Raw genomic sequence first — 20,396 nt, 5'->3', positions numbered from 1 at the left:
GAGACACATAGACCAACTCAGAAGGCGCCTCAGCAACCTCGCAAACAAGGATCCAGAGTCTCCAGTCGAAGGGGAACCGTCCCATCCACCACCCAGCCACATCGCACCCAGTGACCAGTTCTGCGCCAGCGGTCGCTCCGGTCAGCCCAAACCCGGACAACAGCGCCCAGAGAGTTGATCAACCGGATCCAACCCACGAGAGTTTGACTCCAGAAACCAACCCGGTGGTTTCCGAGGGTGCCCAGTCCAGAGAGAGTGTTGGTGACACTATGCCAGCTCAACCGTCACAGACTGATGCCGAACAGTCAGACAATGTTCCCGAGTTGCGCCGCTCCGGCGCCAACACAAACCCCCATCTACCTCAAGGACTATGCGTGTTCGCATCTGGGAGGAAGGGGTGTTATGTCCTGAGGACTCAAGGAGTTCTCACCAGGTCCACTCACTTGTGTGGGCGTTATTTCCATTCCCATTGGTCAGTTTTTCCCAGCAGCCAGCTATAAAAGCAGGCTGCGGGGTCCAACTGGCTGCTGATTGCTGCGAGCCAGTTCCAGGCTTGGCAAGCACGGTCAGCCCTTTATTTGTAAATAAAGTACTGTTGCACTCATGCTCTGGTTCAGCCTCTCATTGCTCAAACTTAACAGTGAACAAGTAGAAAAATAAAATCTTGCATATTGTTCAGGAGTAGAAGAGAGAAAACATAGCATGAGTAAAAGAAGTAGAAGAGGCACCACCTGGAGTAGCAGACCCTGGCAAAAATAACACAGGCTCTCCTCACCAGTAAATTAGACTACTACAAAGCTCTATATGTAGCGTTGCCTTCCAAGTTTGCAATTTGCATTATACAGCAGCCTAAATACTAATGTGTGATAGCAATAGCAAGCAAAACACTTAGAATTATATACTGTACCACTTCACAGGGCTTTACAGACATCTCTAAACGGTTTACAGGGTTAGCATATTGCCCCCAACAATCTGGGTCTTCCTTTTACCCACCTCGGAAGGGTAGAAGGTTGAGTCAACCTTGAGCTGGTGAGAATCAAACTGCTGGGCAGTTGGCAGTCAGCAGAAGTAGCCTGTAGTTCTAACCACTATACCACCATAGCTGTGATAACAGCTGCAGCCATATAAGACCTTCACTGTAGGCACTGCTGTAGCCCTCAGTAGTTTCTATGACACCATTCAAAATATTAGTTTTAACTTATAAAGTACAACATGCCTTGGCTTCTAGTTAGCTCCAGGTGGAACTAGACTGTCCTGTGGGCTAGTCCAGATTAGGGAGATGCAACAACTAACTGCACAAAGACACCGTTTTCCTACAGTGGTCCCCACCTTGAAGAATAACTTCAAGGGATAGAGCAGTTGTGGTTTGCAAGGCTATAAAAAAAAGGACTTTGAGAGTCAATGTTATTATGCTTAGTCTGGGGTGGTGCTTGTAACTGTTCTTTTATTTTTATTTTTAGTTCTATTATTGCTATGCTTTTACTGTTTTTACAGTTTTATTGTTGCGTATTCTGAGGCTATTGTACATTTATGGCTTATTTATATCACCAACCCATCAGGAATCACTCCCAATGCAAAGGCTTGTAACAAATAAATAAATTGTTCATGGGTTGAAGACAGAAGAAAACCTCATCACACCTGGACAGCTTTGCAAAATGCAGTTTTGTGCCAATCTAGTTTGGCTGGAAGGGGAGAAAAACATGAACGCTCTGTGTGACTGATTCTGATCTCTTAATCATGGTCTAGAGCAGTGGTGGCTAACGTTTTTGGATTCCCGTGCCAATAATTGCATGCATGCTTGCCTGCTCGTGCTCGCGTGCTATCACCCAGAAGGCAATGCGCGCACGCCCCCATGCCTCCTGCTCATGCACATGCAACCCACACGACCGACGCTGTGCGCTTCTGCGCATGCACAAGTGTCTCCTGCACATTGCTGCACCCCCACGCATGTGCGCCAGATACCCAACAATCAGCTGGCGGGCTGGCGGGACGCGCACATGCGCAGTACACTTTTTCTGGGCAAGTGCTTGTGTGCCAACAGTAATCGCTCTGCATGCCACTTCCAGCTTGTGTGCCATAGGTTCACCACCTATGGTGAATATTTTTGGAATAAAAAAATTACAGAATTAAACTAATTTAACTTCATAAAAAAGACCTCATGCAAGCAAAGCGTACGTTTCTATAATGAACATGTGAAAAACTTCTGCCCACTCTCTTGTCCCTTCTTCATTTTCTATTAAAAAAAATGAAACACATACATTCTATTTAGGAGAAGATTAAAAGATTAATATTCCCCATAGTACTTACATGATAGAAATCTCTGACTGACTAAAAAGAAAGAATTTAGGGCAGACTCTTTTGAAAGGCTGGGATGCTGTCTGGACAAGTGAAACTATCTGCTTGGAATGTCGAACACACCGGAGGGCATGTGGAATTTTCAAATAGACCTGGTTTTCTTTGAGAGGAAGGTTCCCAGATGTCCATGTATCAGATTTTTAATCTACCTAGTAAAAAAGCAGGGGAGGGGCATCCTTCACAACACAGAATAGTATCATGAAGTTAAGCCACTACTGCAGGATAATTTAAAATATTAGATAAAAAAATATCAAGGATCAACATCATCAACATAAAACTCTGAATTCCAGTAGGAAGCATTCCATCTCTCCTTTCCTACATCTTCCTCTTCCTCCTATTGTTCTTCTTCTAGCCTTCTTTCTAATACTATCTGTTCCTCTGGGTCATTTTGCAACACACACCCAATTTATATGGCTGCCGTCTATCCAAAGAAATGTTGAGTAGAAAGCAAGCAAAAACAAGGCAAAATAAAACTTTCCATTAAAACCAAACACAAACAAAGCAACTCGAGGTCCAATACAATATTTATAATCATCCATCAGGGGCACTCATGCCAAACTCCTGTTGCTAGCATCCTAGCCCCAATGCCTGGAAAAAGACATAATTCTTCATAGCCTTCCAGAAAACCAATAGAGTCAGGACCATTCCAATTTGGGGGTAGGAGAAAGATTGTTTCACAGGGCAAGCACCAAAGTACATGTCCAAGGCCCACCAGGTTAACACTATTTCAACATGGGTATCTGGAGGAGGTCCACTATGCCTGGACATCCTGCAGATACCCATGGTGTATCTGTACCTGTAAGATGGGCAGAAATCACTAGAAGAGATATTAGAGGGCACTAGTCCCAAAGCATGTAGGGCAGTGATGGTATGTTATCGGTTCGGACCGGTTCCACTGAACCGGTAGTAAAAAAAAATCCGCTGAAAGGATGGGAAAAAAGCCTCTGACAATCAGCTGAGAGGAAAAAGAAGAGAAAAATGGAGGATTGGCCCTCCCTCCTGCCCCTGCACTTTTCTGTTCTTTATCCTCTCCCCTGATTGGCGCTGCAGGTCTCAGCTGGTGTGGGGAAAGCTGCACACCGACATTAGGCAAAGCACATCCACCAAGGCACACCCACCAAACCAGTGGTAAAACAATTTGAATCCCACCACTGATGTAGAGCTTTAAAAATGATAATCAGTACTTTGAATTTCATTCGGAAAACTTACTGGAAGACAGTGCAGCTGTCAAAAGACAGAGGGCCAGGGTGAATACACTACCACCATCCTGGGCCCACCAGATGTCACTGACAACATATAATTTTGCAAAACTACTTTTACATTCAGCATTATGAACATTAAAAAATTAATGTTACGAATATTACGAATATTAATATTAATCTATTAGATCCGAACCCTTCTTTAAGACCCTGACACAACATCCAATTTAAGAATAAACTAAACATATTCTTTGCATGTTGATGCAAATATGTGGTCTAAACATGTTCCTTATATGATTCCGTAAGAAGAATTGCTTTTTTAAAAAATGGTCCAGAAACAAGAGATGGTAAACTTCTCCATCTCTTGGCATGAAACCTGCATGGCACAAGTGCTTTTATGGAAGCTCTCTTAGAAGATGGGGCACTTTGCTCAGAAATCTGCAAACTAAAATAATGAAGGTTTCCTGTTAGAAAAACTTATTTTTTAAGGCTGTTTACCTCAGATATTGTGCCTTAATTGCTCAATATTCATAATAAACTGATGCAGGTCACTTTTCAGGTTTGACCAGTAGTTAAAATATATAATTGGTAACTGAACTGATTTTTATCTGATAATGCTATTAAAAACTTTGATTCCTAATGTTTAGATGCATTTTTCTTTTTACTTGCTTACCATCTTTTCAAAGACCGCGAAAGAAGTTTTGAAAGCTACTTGGGAAATGGATAAACGATTGGCAATTCAATCCCCATCTGTTTCCTCCTAAAATCCCAGAAAGGTAGCTAAAGAGATTTTATCTTCATATTATGAATATGCTCCAAACATAGAGCTTAAGTGTTTGAATATCTTCTCCTTATAGTATTTTGCTAAGGTTCTTACCCCATAATTCTTATATAAACAACAAGCAATTACTGAAAGACGAGGCCAAAGTAGAGAAGATTCGGGGAAAGGGAGAGATATGGTAACAATCTTCAAATAGCTATCAAGCAGAACCCCAGACAATGGAAGATAATGGACACTGCAAATGGAGCCAAGCCAGGTGTCCTGGAATGAGTAACACTTCCTTTAAAAACCTTGGTCCAGCTGGCCCCGCTGGTAGCACCTCATAAGGGCTCCTTTCCAGGGTTACTGGAGAAGATGTTCAACAGTTTTGAAGACGGAAGAGGGCTTGATGCCCCAACGGCAGATAAAACAGTAGAACCATCTTCTAGGAGAAGATAAACTCTGAATTCAAACCTCCACTACCTTGTGGCTATATCTATCATTGGAAAAGGCTTCAGGAGCCAACCTCAAGGCAAAATCTGGAGCCAGAGGCCCGGAAGCAGTTTGTGACTGTGTACAATCACGTTCTGGTAACTCCTGCGACGCAGCTGGAACTAATTAATATAATATAGCTCTGCCATTCCATTAGACTATTTCAGTGATGTGGAGAGTGGGGAATTTGATGCCTGGGTAACAGTTTATCCTCCATATTAAATTACCCAGCATTGAAACAACACGGGAAGTGGCAGTTACTGGTTTCATAGCATGATACCATAGTCCCTTGAGACTGAAGGGTACCAATTCAAATTCAAGAACCCCTGACACAGAACTACAATCAGTTGGTATAAAATGGGAGACAAGTTTAGGAGGAAAAAAATAAGAGCTGTTGAAGAAAAGAACAAGGTGCCCTTGAAATGGTGGCTTCTCCCTTCTTGGAAGTATTTAAGCAATGGCTTTGTCAGAGATACTGTACAGGTAGTCCTTGACTTACAACAGTTCGTTTAATGAACATTCAAAGTTACAACATCACTGAAAAAAGTGACATGACTATTTTTTCACTTACAACAGTTAAGCGTCCCCATGGTCATGTGATCAAAATTCAGATGCTTGGCAACTAACTCATATTTATGACTGTTACAGTGTTCCGAGGTCATAAGATCACCTTTTGCAATCTTCTAACCAGCAAGTCAATGAGGAAGCCAGATTCACTTAACAACCGTGTTATTAATTTAACAAGTGCAGTGATTCATTTAACAACTACGATAAGAAAGGTTATAAAATGGGGTAAAAGTCACTTAACAAATGTCTCACTTAGGAACCGGAATTTTGGGCTCAATTTTTGTCATAAGTCGAGGACTACTCGAAATCACATTCTATATATAGATTATATATTAAGCATGGGGTTGCACTGGATGAAGTCCCAAATTCCTATGATTCTAAACTAGGTAAAAACACAAAAGTTGGGCTTTAACTCTTAAGCTGAGCAATGGAGAACTCTAAAGCCTACTTGAAATCACATTCTATATACAGGGACTACAAGGTCTACTTGAAATCATATTCTATATATAGATTATACATTAAGCATGGGATTGCACTGGATGAAGACCCAAATTCCTATGATTCTAAATGAGGTAAAAAAAAAAAAGTTGGATTTTAACCTTTAAGCTGAGCAATGGAGAACTCTAAAGAGGGATCTTATTTCATACAAAATACTGGAATACTACACAATTGAGTAAATGGAATACAGAAGACCAACTAAGTAATCTTCTGTATGCTCCAATTAAGATCGGCATTAATGAAAGTTAAAATCTGACAAAAGGTTGGAAGAATCAGGAAAAGCTGATTACCTCTGAAAGAGAATGAAAAACACTATTCAAGTAGCTAATATTAACATATAATCTCTTATAAACTTCTTTAATAAGAAGTATGATTTGCATGAGCTGCCGGGAAACCTGAACGATGAGAAATTTTGTTTTTAAAGACAAAAAGAATACAACCCTGCTCCCTTATGAAATATCTCAATCCGGCAAAAGAAATGGAAAAAGGACTGGTGGCACAATGGATACTAATGTTACCAGCCCGGGTTTTAGTACCAAGAAGACAGATGGTAGACCAAAGATTTTCACAAGATCAAACCCTTTCATGCCATTACATTGCCAATTCCACTGCTTTAATACATGTATGTAACATTGCAATGCAATTCCATCATTTGCTGCCACCACTACCTCCTGAGTTGGATAGGTCAAAATTCAACAAAAGTTTGAACATTATTTAAATTTAATTTACTTAATTTAATTACTTTAAAAGGCTTTATAAAATTCTGCTTTTCAGTAAGTGGTCTGCAAGCACTAAACTGCATAACCACATGAGATAAAATGATTTACGGATGAACCGTAATTTAATACCAACTACTGACAATCTTTTGTCAATTATTTTGAAAGAGGGAGGAAGTAAATTAAGAGTAAATAGGGAGAGCAGGAGAAGTGAGATTAGGAAGGATGGCCATGTAAAGATATTCTTTCTTAGTTTAGACATCTCCTAACGTCTTGGACAAGGACTACGAGAATTACCAATGAGATAAAACCCAGTCAGTAGTGGGATTCAAATTTTTTTACTACCAGTTCTGTGGGCATGACTTGATGGGCATGGCAGAGGAAGGATATTGTAAAATCTCCAGTCAGAGGTGGTATTTGCTGGTTCTCTGAACTACTCTAAATTTCCGCTACCAGTTCTCCAGAACTGGTCAGAACCTGCTGAATACCACCTCTGAACCCAGTTCATCGGGAAGAAATCAGGAGCATTAAAAACTGATGTCAAATGCAACATCATGGCCAGTTGAAAAAATATATAGGAATATGTGTGACTGGTTACCATGGTAATGAAAGAGAATAAGCTATCTCAGTGGGCAGTTTGGTGACAGAAAACTGATGAGAAATTTTGGGAAACTGGAATCTGCAGCTTTGAATTAACTTTGAACACAAGACTAGCTTATTCTGCTATTTTCACCACAAGTTTTTTTATATTATAGTTCATCTAAAATATTTAACACATAAAATAAATTTTGTTTAAGCTTTGAAGATGTAGTCTTTGATTAGACTGAATACTTATTCTCCCAAAAATATTATACTGTGGTTTTCAAGAGGTGAAAAGGAAGTTCCATATTGTAAATTTGCACCAAGCATGAAAAATATTTTAGTTCAGCCTTGTTGCATACCAAAACAGACTTGGTTTGCCAATTGGATATTCCAACTTCAGAATAAAATTCACTTCTGCATAACCATGAATTGGTTTTCCAGTTGCTAGTTTCTAAGGTTGTAAAAAGCATCAGTGAAGACAGGACACAGGACTACTTCATCACTCACCAATGTCCAAGACCCTCTGTTTAGCTGTGTGCTGCCGTGAATGCCAATATTTCCAGTGCTTCAACTGCTCATCCCGGTTTTTGTCTTCACTGAACACAACCATGATCACACTCTAGAAAGACCACACAACAATCATCAATTGGTTATGGTCACTAAACCAAAATGCAAAGCAATATAAATGCATGCCCGCCCCTCCCCACACACATATATATTTCACATGGTGAAACAAAATATGGCATTAATGCATAAAAATACACAAAACAATATATTAAATGTCTATCAAAATATAAACATCAGCGCAGTGAATTATTTAAAAAACTCACAGCATGAGTGATGAGTAAAATTATGTATAAAACTGAATTATGTGTGAGCAGTTACTGGGTGGCTAAGTTTATGGCTGGATATCTAGATCATTTAACCCCTGGACAGTAGTACCCTCGAGATGATACATTTTATGCAGAGATCCAGGGAGCCTTCTGAAGAGGCATTCATCATAATATGATGTAAAGTTTGTGGGACGTTCCCACCATCACAATCAGGATTATCAACCAGGTCCCATTTATATTTCCAATACTGGCACCTGCCATGGTTGATCTGAATCCAGTTGAGTGTTGACAGGCTGATACTCTCAGTTTAAAACTCCATCAACCAGTCATGCCTCCAATGCTTTTTGTTAATGTACCTTGTTTATCATGAGGCAACCAAGCTCCCATGTCAAGAGAAACAGAGAAAGAAACTCATAAAGCCTAACAACAATCAAGCAATCCTTGACTTACAGAAATGGATTGAAAAAGTCAATTAAGTTTGCTGAGTCCTATCACCTCCTTACCTCAGATGTCCACATTAAAGCATCCCTCAGGGTCTGCTTTTTAAGACCTGTTTGTACATGTCCAGTGAAGCAGAGCCCACCGCCTTCCTTGGGGATAGATTCTTTGATCATCTGAATTGATTAGACTGGACAAAAAATTCCTTGCTGAATTACCCACTATCCACAGTGGTGGATTTCCCACAGTGCCCTAGAGTCATGTCATATGAAGCACATAGTAACACTGAACTGGTGGTTAAATCGAATTTCCTAGTATTTCTCTAAACAACTAAAAAAAGGGGGGGAGGGGCTGAAAAAAGTCCCAGCCTTGCCAACAGACCAAAAATACCAGCTCCACATGGCACCCAGCCAATTCAAATTAGAAACAAGTCTGGCTATTCCCAGATAACAAACCACAATAATTCCGTCTTGTAAAACTTAGTAAATGAATGGCAGAATTATGATTGTGGTCTGTGGCTTACCATCACCCATGTTTCATATTTAGAGCTCCAAAAATCCTGGAGAATCCTGGACCATCATCTTCCATTGAAACTTGCCAAAATTTTAGCATTATCACTACATATTTTTCTCCAAGTCTCCATACCTTCTGGAATTACTGAATTAACTGATAACAGGGAGGTGTGTTTTTCTCTATGGTACCTTATACTTAGAAAAAATTGTTTGGTATCAAATATGATGTCTTCTCAATACGCAAAGAAAGATACATTTTTATTTGCTTGTGTTCATAGGGTAAGCTGTTTTTTAACTAATGCTTTCAGATGGTCTGAAAGCAATATTGGCACAAGTAACTTATATCCATACACAAAAATGGCTATAAATAAACTGAGAAAGGATCTCAAAACAGCCCTATTGAACTCTGAAGAGATGCTGTTGTCTTAATACTTTAAGACATGAGAATTTCAACTTCCAGAATTTCTCAGCCAGCCATGCTGCTTGGGGAATTCTGGAAGTTGAAGTCCACATGCCTTAGTTGCCAATTTTGGGAACCACAATAGTGAGTGGTCTCATTTGAGATGATGACGAATCCGCATACAGGCAAGAGATAGTACAACTTGCCTCGTGGTGTAACTGGAACAATCTGGAACAGAACACACTCAAAACCGTAGAAATGGTGGTAGACGTTAGAAGAAACCCTCCCATACTATCACCTCTTACAATACTAGACACAGTATCAATAGTAGAGACCTTCAAATTTCTAGGTTCTATCATATCACAAGACCTAAAATGGACACCTAACATTAAAAACATCATCAAAAAAGCACAACAAAAAATGTTCTTTCGGCGCCACCTCAGAAAGCTCAAACTGCCCAAGGAGCTGCTGATACAGTTCTACAGAGGAATTATTGAGTCTGTCATAAGCACTTCTATAACTGTCTGGTTTAGTTCTGCAACCCAACAGGACAGACACAGACTTCAGAAGATAATTAGGACTGCAGAAAAAACAATTACTACCAACCTGCCTTCAATCGAGGGCCTGTATACTGCAAGAGTCAAAAAGAGGGCTGTGAAAATATTTACAGACCTCTCACATCCCGGATATAAACTGTTTCAACTCCTTCCCTCAAAACGACGCTTATAGAGTACTGCTCAGCAGAACAACTAGACACAAGGACAGTTTTTTCCTGTATGCCATCACTCTGCTAAACAACTAATTCTTACAACACTGTCCAACTATTTACAAAGTCTGCACTACTATTACTATTAATCTTCTCATCACTCTTTATCATCCCTCTCCTCCCATCTGTAACTGTATGACTATAACTTTGTCGCTTGTATCCTTACGATCTATATTGACTGTTTCCTAGTATGATTTGTATCCTATGACTATTATTAAATGTTGTACCTGATGATTCTTGACTCTTGACAAATGTATCTTTTCTTTTATGTACACTGAGAGCATTTTCACCAAGACGAATTCCTTGTTTGTCCAATCACACTTGGCCAATAAAGAATTCTATTCTATTTAAGTTATAGGTTTGAAGAAGCACTTTCTACTAGCTCTAATAGCTTTTGCGCAATCCTTCTTGTTATCACTTTTTTATATAGAGAGAAATGTCTTAAATTTCAAAACAAGACCTCAACATTTCAAAGAAACAGAAAATACCTACAATAATTTAGCATTCCAGGACAGGTATAGTGGTCCATGAATTCAGTTTCAGGTTTCTGATTCACAATTTTTGGGAGAAGAATGAGCTTAAGCTTCTATTAAGAGATTGGTTGTTATAACTCTATTCACATTTCAGAAGAATGAAAACAAGGACACACATTAAAAGTCTTTAGCCAACCAAAATTAGAAATGAGTATACATGCAAGACTAGCCATACCCGGACTTTGCTGATAGGATATCTGAAGCATTTGTTGTCCCCAGCTTCACTCAGTGTTACTGCATAAAACTGCCCTTTGTTTAAGTAAGTCATTGGTCCTTCTCCTTGTTTTTGGCGAAGGGATTTGGTAGCTTCCAAAGTATATCGAAATGTGTTACTGTGAAGAAAATAAGAATAAACTTAGAAAATACATCATTGAGGAAAAGTTAAATAAAGGCATTAAAATTTTAAACTCATGTCTTAGATTGATGCATTAATTCATATAATAACAATAGCACATAGACTTATATACCACTTCATAGTGCTTTTTACAGCCCTCTCTAAGTGGTTTACAGAGTCAACATATTGCCTCCAACAATCTGGCTCCTCATTTTACCGACCTTGGAAGGTTGAAAGGTGAGCCGGTGAAAATTGACCTGAATCAAATTAAGCCGGTGAGAATTGAACTGCCGAACTGCAGGCAGCTGGCAGACAGCAGAAGTAGTCTGCAACGCTGCATTCTAACCACTGCGCCACCATGGCTCATATAAATATGAAAGATTGCAACCTCTTTTGTTCTAAGAAGATAGTTCAGTTATTGTTATAGAACTACATTACACCAAACTAAAGTTATTTATCTTAATAATGACGCCCCAATAACAACATTAAGTTATGCCATATAAAAGGCCACACTAGAAAATACAATCCAAGTCAATGGCAACTATTTGGGACTTAGATATAGTCAGCATCTAAAATATACATACACTCAATCCCGACACAATACTGAAATTCATATAAATTCCTTGTTTACAATATGCTCAGCTCACATAAAAGCCAAAGTTGCTTTTGTAAAAGAAAGAGCTTTCTCATGTCAAACTACACAGCAAATCAATTTATAGTACAGACAGACTGTTTTATATGAAACTGAACAGAGGAACAAATGACTTTCTCATGTCAAACTACATAGCAAATCAATTTATAGTACAGACAGACTGTTTTATATGAAACTGAACAGAGGAACAAACCCAGATTGGCAGTGCAACATAATATGACATGGGATTCCCTATATAATACAGCAGCAAACAAGATAGTGAACTAACTCTATTAAGCTTGTCTCATCCCTCACCTACATACTGGTGAACTGGTTAAGATTTTTAAAAAGCTAGCAAGATAGATAGAATCACAATCTTCCATTTACAACTTTTGCAAAACTCAGTAGATGGAAAAGATAAAAATTTCACAACTGAAAAAAAAATACAAAGAAATCATACATTTCAGTAGAGGATCTTGGACTATTTGTTCCAGGAATACAATATTTCAAGCACAGCTCTGAGTGTATTGGATCAAGGTTAGTTGAAAAATATAGGAACTATGTAAAAATTCACATTTGCACAATAATCCCGCAATGATATTGCTGAGAGAATTTGCAGAACAAAATACATCACATCTCTTATTCAGCTAAAATTTGCATTGAAATGACACTTAATTTCCAATTCTTACAATGGCAATCCTTTCCTGTGCTTGTTCATATCAAGTACAAGACCCATCTTTGTAAGCAGATCATGTAGTCTCATAGTATCACCAGGTATGAGTACCACCAGAGCCAATGTTTAGGAAATACAGGTAGTCCTTGACTTACAATAGTTCATTTAGTGACTGTTCAAAGTTACAACAACACTGGAAAAGTGATCTGGCTGTTTTTCATACTTTCAATTGTTGAAGCATCCCCACATGATCAAAATTTGGATGCTTAATTCAGATCTATGATGATTGCAGTGACTTAGGTCATTAGATGACCGTTTGAGACCTTCTGACAAGCAAAGTCAATGGGAAGCCAGATTTCCTTAACAACCGTGCTACTTAATTAAGAACTGCAATGATTCATTTAACAACTGTAGCACAAAAGGTTATAAAATGGGGCAAAATTCATTTAACAAGTTGTTTTACTTAGCAACATAAATGTTGGACTCAATTATGGTCATAAGTCAAGGATGTATGAGGATGTTATTTTTAATTGTTAAATTTAACAGTAGCTGCCCAGAACTAAGCAAACTTTTGAACCTACGGTACATCCAGGGTCCCGACTCAGCACTATAGAGTCTCCTCACCTTATCAACTGGTAAAAATATCATGTGAAATATATGCTTGCAATCCAGGGATCCTTCCTAATTGAATGTTAGGTTTTAATACTTAGTCTCAAGTTCAAGATAGATTTAAATAAATATGGATTTACTTTTTTTTAGAAGAGTTATAATATATTCTGCCATTTCACTCAGCTTTCTTCTGTGTTTAAATGTAGTTCTCATAGTGACTGGAGGGAGAGTGGACTACATCCTTTTGTAATTCAAAGTATTTGGCTTTGAATTAAAACATTAGTTTTACAAAAGATTTACTCTGGGTGAAGACTAGATCTTGAATCACCTTTTGCAATGTTCCTCCTCCAATGAGGAGGACTGGTTTCATTTTATCCTATGCATCTGTCTGCCCCTCTCAAGCTCAAGTGAGGAAGAAAAAACAAAATTCTGTCTTAGAGGCCCCCTGCTCTTCAACTCTTTTGCTGTCTGGTGAATCTTAGGTTTCAGTGAAAAACAAAGCGAACCCAAGCCTAAATCTTTCCTTCATTACATCAGTGGTGTTGTAAATGCCACACCCCACTATCTGCACTATGTGCTATATCATTATTATGATTATGCAACCAGCAGAATTCTAGCTTCCTGTTTTTAAAGATTTTTTTTTTAAATTTCTGTGTTTCACGGACACATGTTTTCAAGTCACTATGTCATTGACAGTGATCACAAGAGTGTTTCTGAACAGACAGAAGTTTTAAAAAACAGTAGGTAAACACAACATGAACAAAATTTAGCGTACACTCTTTCACAAGTATTTTGTGATGTTGGAAGCTGTGATTGTAAAACTGTCAGTAGTTGAAAAAGTGCTATTCCAGGGCTAAAACGAGCAGGGTTCATTCTTATTCTCACCAGTTCCTAGGTAAAAAATACACCTTTGATTCTCTTAGGAAATTATTTGATCAAGTGCTTTACTTTTGAAACCTAATTATACAAAATAGCCTATATTATATTGAAAATATTCCTCTCTTTCACTTATTTAAGAAAGGTTCTGAAAATAAAAGAAAGGAGAAAGGATATCTTTTGCTTTTTAAAAAAGAAAATATGCTGAAGGTAATAGAGAAAATATTTTTGTAATGCATTCCTCCACACCGCTGTATTTATAAAGGAAAAAGTGAAGGGAAATGTGCTTTGATCCAAATCTCAATATAATGCACATTAGAGGGGGGAAATCCAATCTTCACATATATGCAGATGACCTCGGTTGATCTAGAAGCTAATTCAATAAAAATGTCAATACAATGCGACACAACTATGAAGGTGAATTCCATACTATGAATCATTAGGAAAGGGATCAAAACCAAAACCAATATTTTAATGTCTTTCTAAATATACTTTATGGATACATTTAAGAAATTGGACAAGCCTCAAATCATGCTTCTCAAAAAACTAATATAATACTGGAAATGGCTATACATAAAATGAAGTTTAGAATTGCAGTTTTTTCATTTTGAAAAAAAAAATGATCAAGATGGTAGAAATTTTGAAAATTATGCATGTGAAGAATGTGAATAGTGAATGCCCTTCCTTCTCCCATAATTTGATTTAACCTAGATTTATCCAATGAAGATGAATGATAGAAGACTCTGGAGAGTTTAAAGCAGTCTTTTTTAATCTTTTTACTCTGTTGGAAACTTGAATTAATTTCAGGTCTCATGAGAACCCCTGCATAAAAATGCTTAAAAATATGAAAATTCACAGAACAATTCACTTCTGGTCCACACAATCCATGTTTTCAACAACCTCAAAGGGACCGTGACTCCAGCTGTGCAGGAATCCAAATTAGGGCACTTACAACTGAATGCTTTTTAGTCTATATCAGTGAAAATACAGTTTCTAAATCACAGGGAATCATTGTTCCATTTTACCATGTTCAGGTATTTTATTCAATTCTGATCATCACATTTGAAGAAAGATTCAGATCCTCTTGAACAGGTTTGGAGAAGGACAATGCGAATAATTAAAGGATTGAAAACTAAGTGATAGGGAAAGAAACCAAAGATGACATGAATGGTTAGCTGAGACAAATGTCTGAAGCAGAGGTGGTATTCAGCAGGTTCTGGAGAACCAGTAGCAGAAATTTTGAGTAGTTTGGAATACCACCACTGACTGGCCCCGCCCCCATGTATTCTCTGACTCCCTATTCTCTACCACCCCAGGCTGTGCTGAAGATGCCATGAAATCTGGAACTGGTGGCTGGAGTTCGTTAAGATCCGATAGAACAAAACAAGCTCAGATTAAATCTTATCATGTTGCTATTTGTCAATAAATACCTGGGTAATACAGAGATATCTGTCCTGGTAGTTATTCTTTACAGGATTGGGCTTCCTTTTCAAGAAGGGTTGGATTCTTGGTTCCTGATTAAGTAGCCAGTGGAAGATGTGGCTAAGGAGCCTTCATCCAGTTTTGAATGATGTACCAGTTATGACCCTACTTGGATCAGATGCTCCAAGATAGTTAACCTTCATCCTGATCACTGGACTGCACTTTGTGTGAATCTGCCTTTGTAGGCGATACAAAATGCAGCTAGACTGCTAGTAGCATTGCAGGATCTCACCAATTTTAAGGCATTACCTACCAATAGCTATTTTGAATCAATGCAAAGACCTGGTTATCAGAACCCTATTCCACTAGTGCCCTTCTAGCACAAAGATCTAGTGAAGCCTTGCTCAGGCTGAATGGCCCAGAAAGCATCGGCTCCAAGATGCCAGCCATTTTCATTTTAGCCTTAATAACTACAAAATTTCCTGTGAAGCCCTTTCTGCTTGTAAGTGAATCCAACCATTGGGTAGATAGAACTGATTTTTACCATATCCTTTCCATTTGGAACGATAGTGTTGGGTGCAAGGTAACATCTACATTACATTCACGTATAACAGTAAGATGAGGAAATCACTCTCACAGCCATAGATATCTCCCTTTGGCCATCCAAAATGATGTGGAGAAGAAATTTTCCAATTCTTACTGTCACTTTGCTATCTGGCATAAATTACATGGATAAAATGCACCTCTTCTGGATCTCATTACAAGGTATATTTCTTCTTCTGAATTTCATTTAGATAGGAGAAGAAAACGGAGATGGAGTATGCTGAATGCAAGTTTAAAAAGTCTTCTTAATAATAAATGGCCAAGCAAAAATCATGCAACTTTATAGCCTGAAGCCAATTAAAAGTTTTTTATAAATCTAGTGTACCTTCAGTATTTTCTCATTGTCAATACTTACTTGGCTGTTTGTTCATAAATATATTCCTCGGGACCCACTGAACTACTGCGAAATTTCTGAAAGATGAAGAAATAATATTTATATATATCAAGAGTAGTTGAGCAGAAAGTCATGACTAACTTAAGTTCTACTGATTTCCACTTGATTAGCTCCAATCCAATAGATCTAAAGACAAAAACTTTTCTAAAACGCTTATATGTGATACAAAATATCAAGATAACTTCAAAAGAGGCAAGTGTAGATTTATAAATACCTGTATTCAAGATTGTTTGAATCTCAAAAGTACTTTGAATAATTTTTTTAAAAACTCTCAAATGGACTATTGCAATGTACTCTACATGGGACTGTCCTTGAAGAGCCTTCAGAAGTTATGTCGGCAATGGAATAGGGCAGCACATCCCATTATGTGCACTCCTTGATTAGCGCATGTTACATCTTTGCTCCTCGAGCTGCATTGGGATTCAATTTACACTGCTGGCTGTATTATGCGCTTCATAGCGTGACACCAAATTGTTTGAAGAACCACCTCCATTGACATTAACATTGAACATGAGCACTGATATTAGCATCGGTTGCAGAGATAATCCTGCAAACCTATAACAGCATTGAAAGACTTTCTAGCTAGTCATCTTCTGCCTGTGGAGAGGAACACTTGGAATGCACCTTCCAAAGATGGAATTTATCCCACTTGGCCACTCAGGAATATCCATTATCCAAAGCCATTGTTTTAGAATTTATTTCTCAGTTATGCCTAAATCACTGACTTATTGGGGTGATAAAGTGAATGAACTGCCCTGATTTCCATTGAGAAAAATAAAAAAACTGCTCCCACATTGCCCAAAATAATAGACGTACCTCTGTTCCTCCATCTTTAAAGTTATCACTGTAAGTACTGTCTGGAGTGCTGCGTTGATCATCTTTCATATAGGAATGGGGTGTGATGGTGGGCACTTCGTAATGTGGATGTTCAAATATGACCCCCCGATGTTCTTCATTTTCTCCCCTGGCATAATGCACTGACGGTGTCATGTAAACTGGAGTATATTCCTCTGCTTTTACCACCATCACTCCAGTCACAGAAATGGAGGATGGGCTTCCTGATACATTTGAACTGAACTGCTCCCTTTTGGAAGTATCCAGCTGCTCTTGGTTCACGGAGAGATTCACTGGCACCGTTTTCAAGACCTGGACTCTGTTTTCACCATTGCTGCTCAAGTTACTTTGTGTTTCACTGGTGGAAAGACAGTTTCTGAGGGGAAAAATACAGCAAGTCAAATCAAAATTTGAGAGGAGGCAAATAGATTAAATGCAAGCAAATAAATAATCAGATCGCTTATTTAATTAAATGTTATTAGCATGGTGTTGATATCTGTGTTTGACTAAAACAGGGAACCCTACATTTGAATTTGCCTTGAGTCATGAAATTCACTCGTAACCTTGGGCTAAGTGGAAGGAGAGAATTATGAATGTCAAATTTGACTTCCTTCAAAGAAGGTGAACTAAAAAAAAAAAATACTCCAGGCTGCTGCCCTGATGTTTATAATGCTTTGGATTAATATTGCAAACAATCCTGGAACTTATTTATGAAGGGCGGTATAGAAATAGCAATAAGTCATCTGAAGTATCATGACTGTGACAGTTCCGTGGGTAGCTTGCCCACTGTCTACCAGTCCACCGTGGAATGCTGCTGTTGCTTTAGCTGTGGAAGAAACAGCCAGGAGTGTTCCTTCTGGAACATGGACCTCGTGTGACAGAAGAGCACTTCTCAGAACAAGATACCATGGCTAGGGTGCTCTTGCTGATTGAATGGGCCACCCTTGTGGGGAGGGAAGTGGCAAATGCAGTTAAAACTTCTTAGTAATATAAAACAGCATTTAACATTTAAGAAAATGTTTAATAGAATAAAAGAGTTGGAAGTGACCTTGGAGGTCTTCTGATACAACACCCTGTCAAGCAGGATATCCTATGCCATTTCAGATAAAAGGTTATTCAATCTCTTTTTTAAAAAAAAAAACCTCCAGTATTTGCAATGCTTAATCTATGATCTTCTGTAATTCCAACACTTTCAGTTTGATTTTTAAAAAACTTGGCTAATTTTATTTTTATCTTTAGATAAAAACTCCCTTCACACATACTGCATATACAGAAAGAGAGATTTATAGATATTTAGAGATACCTTTTGTCCTGGTCTTCTTGATTGTCACTCACTTTGTTAACAGGCAGTAATCTTCTATCTCTTGGAACCTGAAATGTCAGGATATACAACTGCTGAATATTGTATAAAGGATATAAAGGGCTCCTTAATGATAGTGGTGGAACTTAGTTAGAATTGATGACCAGATCTAAAATTTTAGATCAGTTTTACAGTACTTGGCCTTTGGTAGTCTGTGGATCACATGAAAGCACGTCAAGGGCAGATTACAACTAGTTCTAAAATATATCCTTTGGTTAATTTATTTGTTTCCAGGACTAATTTATTTATTTCCAGGACTTATTTATATATTTCAAGGACTTATCATAGTATATCTCATATAATGACTCCAGGTGGCTCACTTCGTAAAACACATAAGTTTAAAAAAAAAAACCTTGCCCTTTAAATGTCAAATCAATTATCCTCGCATCAACCACTTGGATTGAGTCTGGAAATGCAACTAGAGCCAGTTTTAATGAAATGCAACAGATCTACCTGATAAAATAGAATAGAATAGAATAGAATAGAATAGAATAGAATAGAATAGAATAGAATAGAATAGAATAGAATAGAATAGAATAGAATTCTTTATTGGCCAAGTGTGATTGGACACACAAGGAATTTGTCTTGGTGCAAATGCCCTCAGCGTACATAAAAGAAAAGATACATTTGTCAAGAGTCAAGAATCATAAGGTACAAAAACCCATTTTCAGCATCTTATTCCCTACCTTATAATAGTCATATAATAATCCCAGAGCAGCAGCACTGTCCTCATCTCCATTGATGCTCATCATAGCTTTAGTTGCTGCCGTTAAGGGGTTTTCCAGGTAAGACTTCCAAGCTTCATCTTCACTTGTGTAAGCTCTTCTGGTATTAAAGGAAGCATCGCTTGGCACTATAGTCACAAGCCGGTTTTTACTGCGGTTTAAAAATACAAAAAAAGCATGCTATCATATCTGAAATACCTTTTTTTTTTTTTTTACTGGTAGCTCATTTTAATCCTATATAGGAAGGGAGACAAAAAACTAATAATTTAAAAAACTTACAATGCAACAATTAAAAACAATGATTGGTAAGCTCTGTTATCTCACTGAAAACAGATGCAAACAATGAATGAAACTGATCTCTGTGTTCCATAACTGGAAACACTAACAAGTTTTTTTACGGAACCGATATTGAAGTCTTTCCAACATGAACATTTCATTATAGTTTTGTATAGAAATTGCTCTTCATAATTTAATACATAATTTAATTCATAATTTTCAACAAGAACCATTTTGTATAATAATGACTAGGGCAGTATTGCCAATGTGGCATTCTCCAGATATCATGGCCTACAACATTTGTCATGATGATGATGGTATCATCAAACAAACATGATGGTGAAGATGAGATGGGCAAAAACTAGGCTACAGCATTGGATTAGAATCAGAAAGGTTGGGACCTGGTTTCTATTTTGCTAAAACTTTCACAGGGTTACCTTGGACCAGAATAGCAGATTGGGGATTACAATCTCTTTGGTCTTCTGGTCCAAAACAAAATTTTGTTACTTGGCTTTTAGGCAAATCAAAGCTTCTTAGAATTATTTCATACAATGATATCAAGTGCAAAATGATGGCAACAACATGTTTATTACTTGAACGAAGGATGAAGTATAAGAAAGCATGTGCTTTTCTTTCATGTAATCATTTTTGGTCACTTGTAATAGGAAAGAAACTCTTAGATTAAGAAATCACTGGAAAGAATCTGACTATAGAAATAGTCCATAATATGTTCAAAAACTATAAAGGGCAGCCTGCAAAAAGAGCTGGACTCATACTTTAAATTGTTTGTAGAAGATCCCAATAAATAATAATAATAATTCAACTTATGTACTACATGGCCAGTTTTAACCCAAATATTAAGATTTTAAAAATAGAATATTCCTTTAAACTATTTATTTTGCTTGCTTTGCTCCCAGTTTCTTTGCAAGGTTCAATATTTGTTACATACAACTATCATACTATGATGAGTGAAAGAGTCATCCAGTTGTCCCAGCCAAAAATTGATTT

General features: G+C 37.8%; 1 protein-coding gene across 4 annotated transcripts in view; it reads right to left on the bottom strand.

The window, feature by feature from the left end:
- Window positions 1-20,396, bottom strand: part of GRHL2 (grainyhead like transcription factor 2) — a 93,692-nt gene that overhangs the window by 57,944 nt on the left and 15,352 nt on the right. For all 4 annotated transcript variants that reach the window (XM_026703503.2, XM_026703504.2, XM_087931564.1 and 1 more), the window contains exons 2-7: window positions 19,074-19,263; window positions 18,331-18,398; window positions 17,010-17,403; window positions 16,155-16,210; window positions 10,827-10,983; window positions 7,677-7,788 (exon numbers count right to left, since the gene is read on the bottom strand). In XM_026703503.2, the coding sequence (XP_026559288.1) occupies window positions 7,677-7,788; window positions 10,827-10,983; window positions 16,155-16,210; window positions 17,010-17,403; window positions 18,331-18,398; window positions 19,074-19,263 (977 nt within the window). The remainder of the gene's footprint in view (window positions 1-7,676; window positions 7,789-10,826; window positions 10,984-16,154; window positions 16,211-17,009; window positions 17,404-18,330; window positions 18,399-19,073; window positions 19,264-20,396) is intronic.

The sequence above is a fragment of the Pseudonaja textilis genome, chromosome 3 (genome assembly GCF_049901715.1).
Source record: "Pseudonaja textilis isolate UNSWEBS1 chromosome 3, rPseTex1.2, whole genome shotgun sequence".
Taxonomy (NCBI): domain Eukaryota; kingdom Metazoa; phylum Chordata; class Lepidosauria; order Squamata; family Elapidae; genus Pseudonaja; species Pseudonaja textilis.
This window is presented reverse-complemented; position numbering and strand designations above follow the sequence as displayed.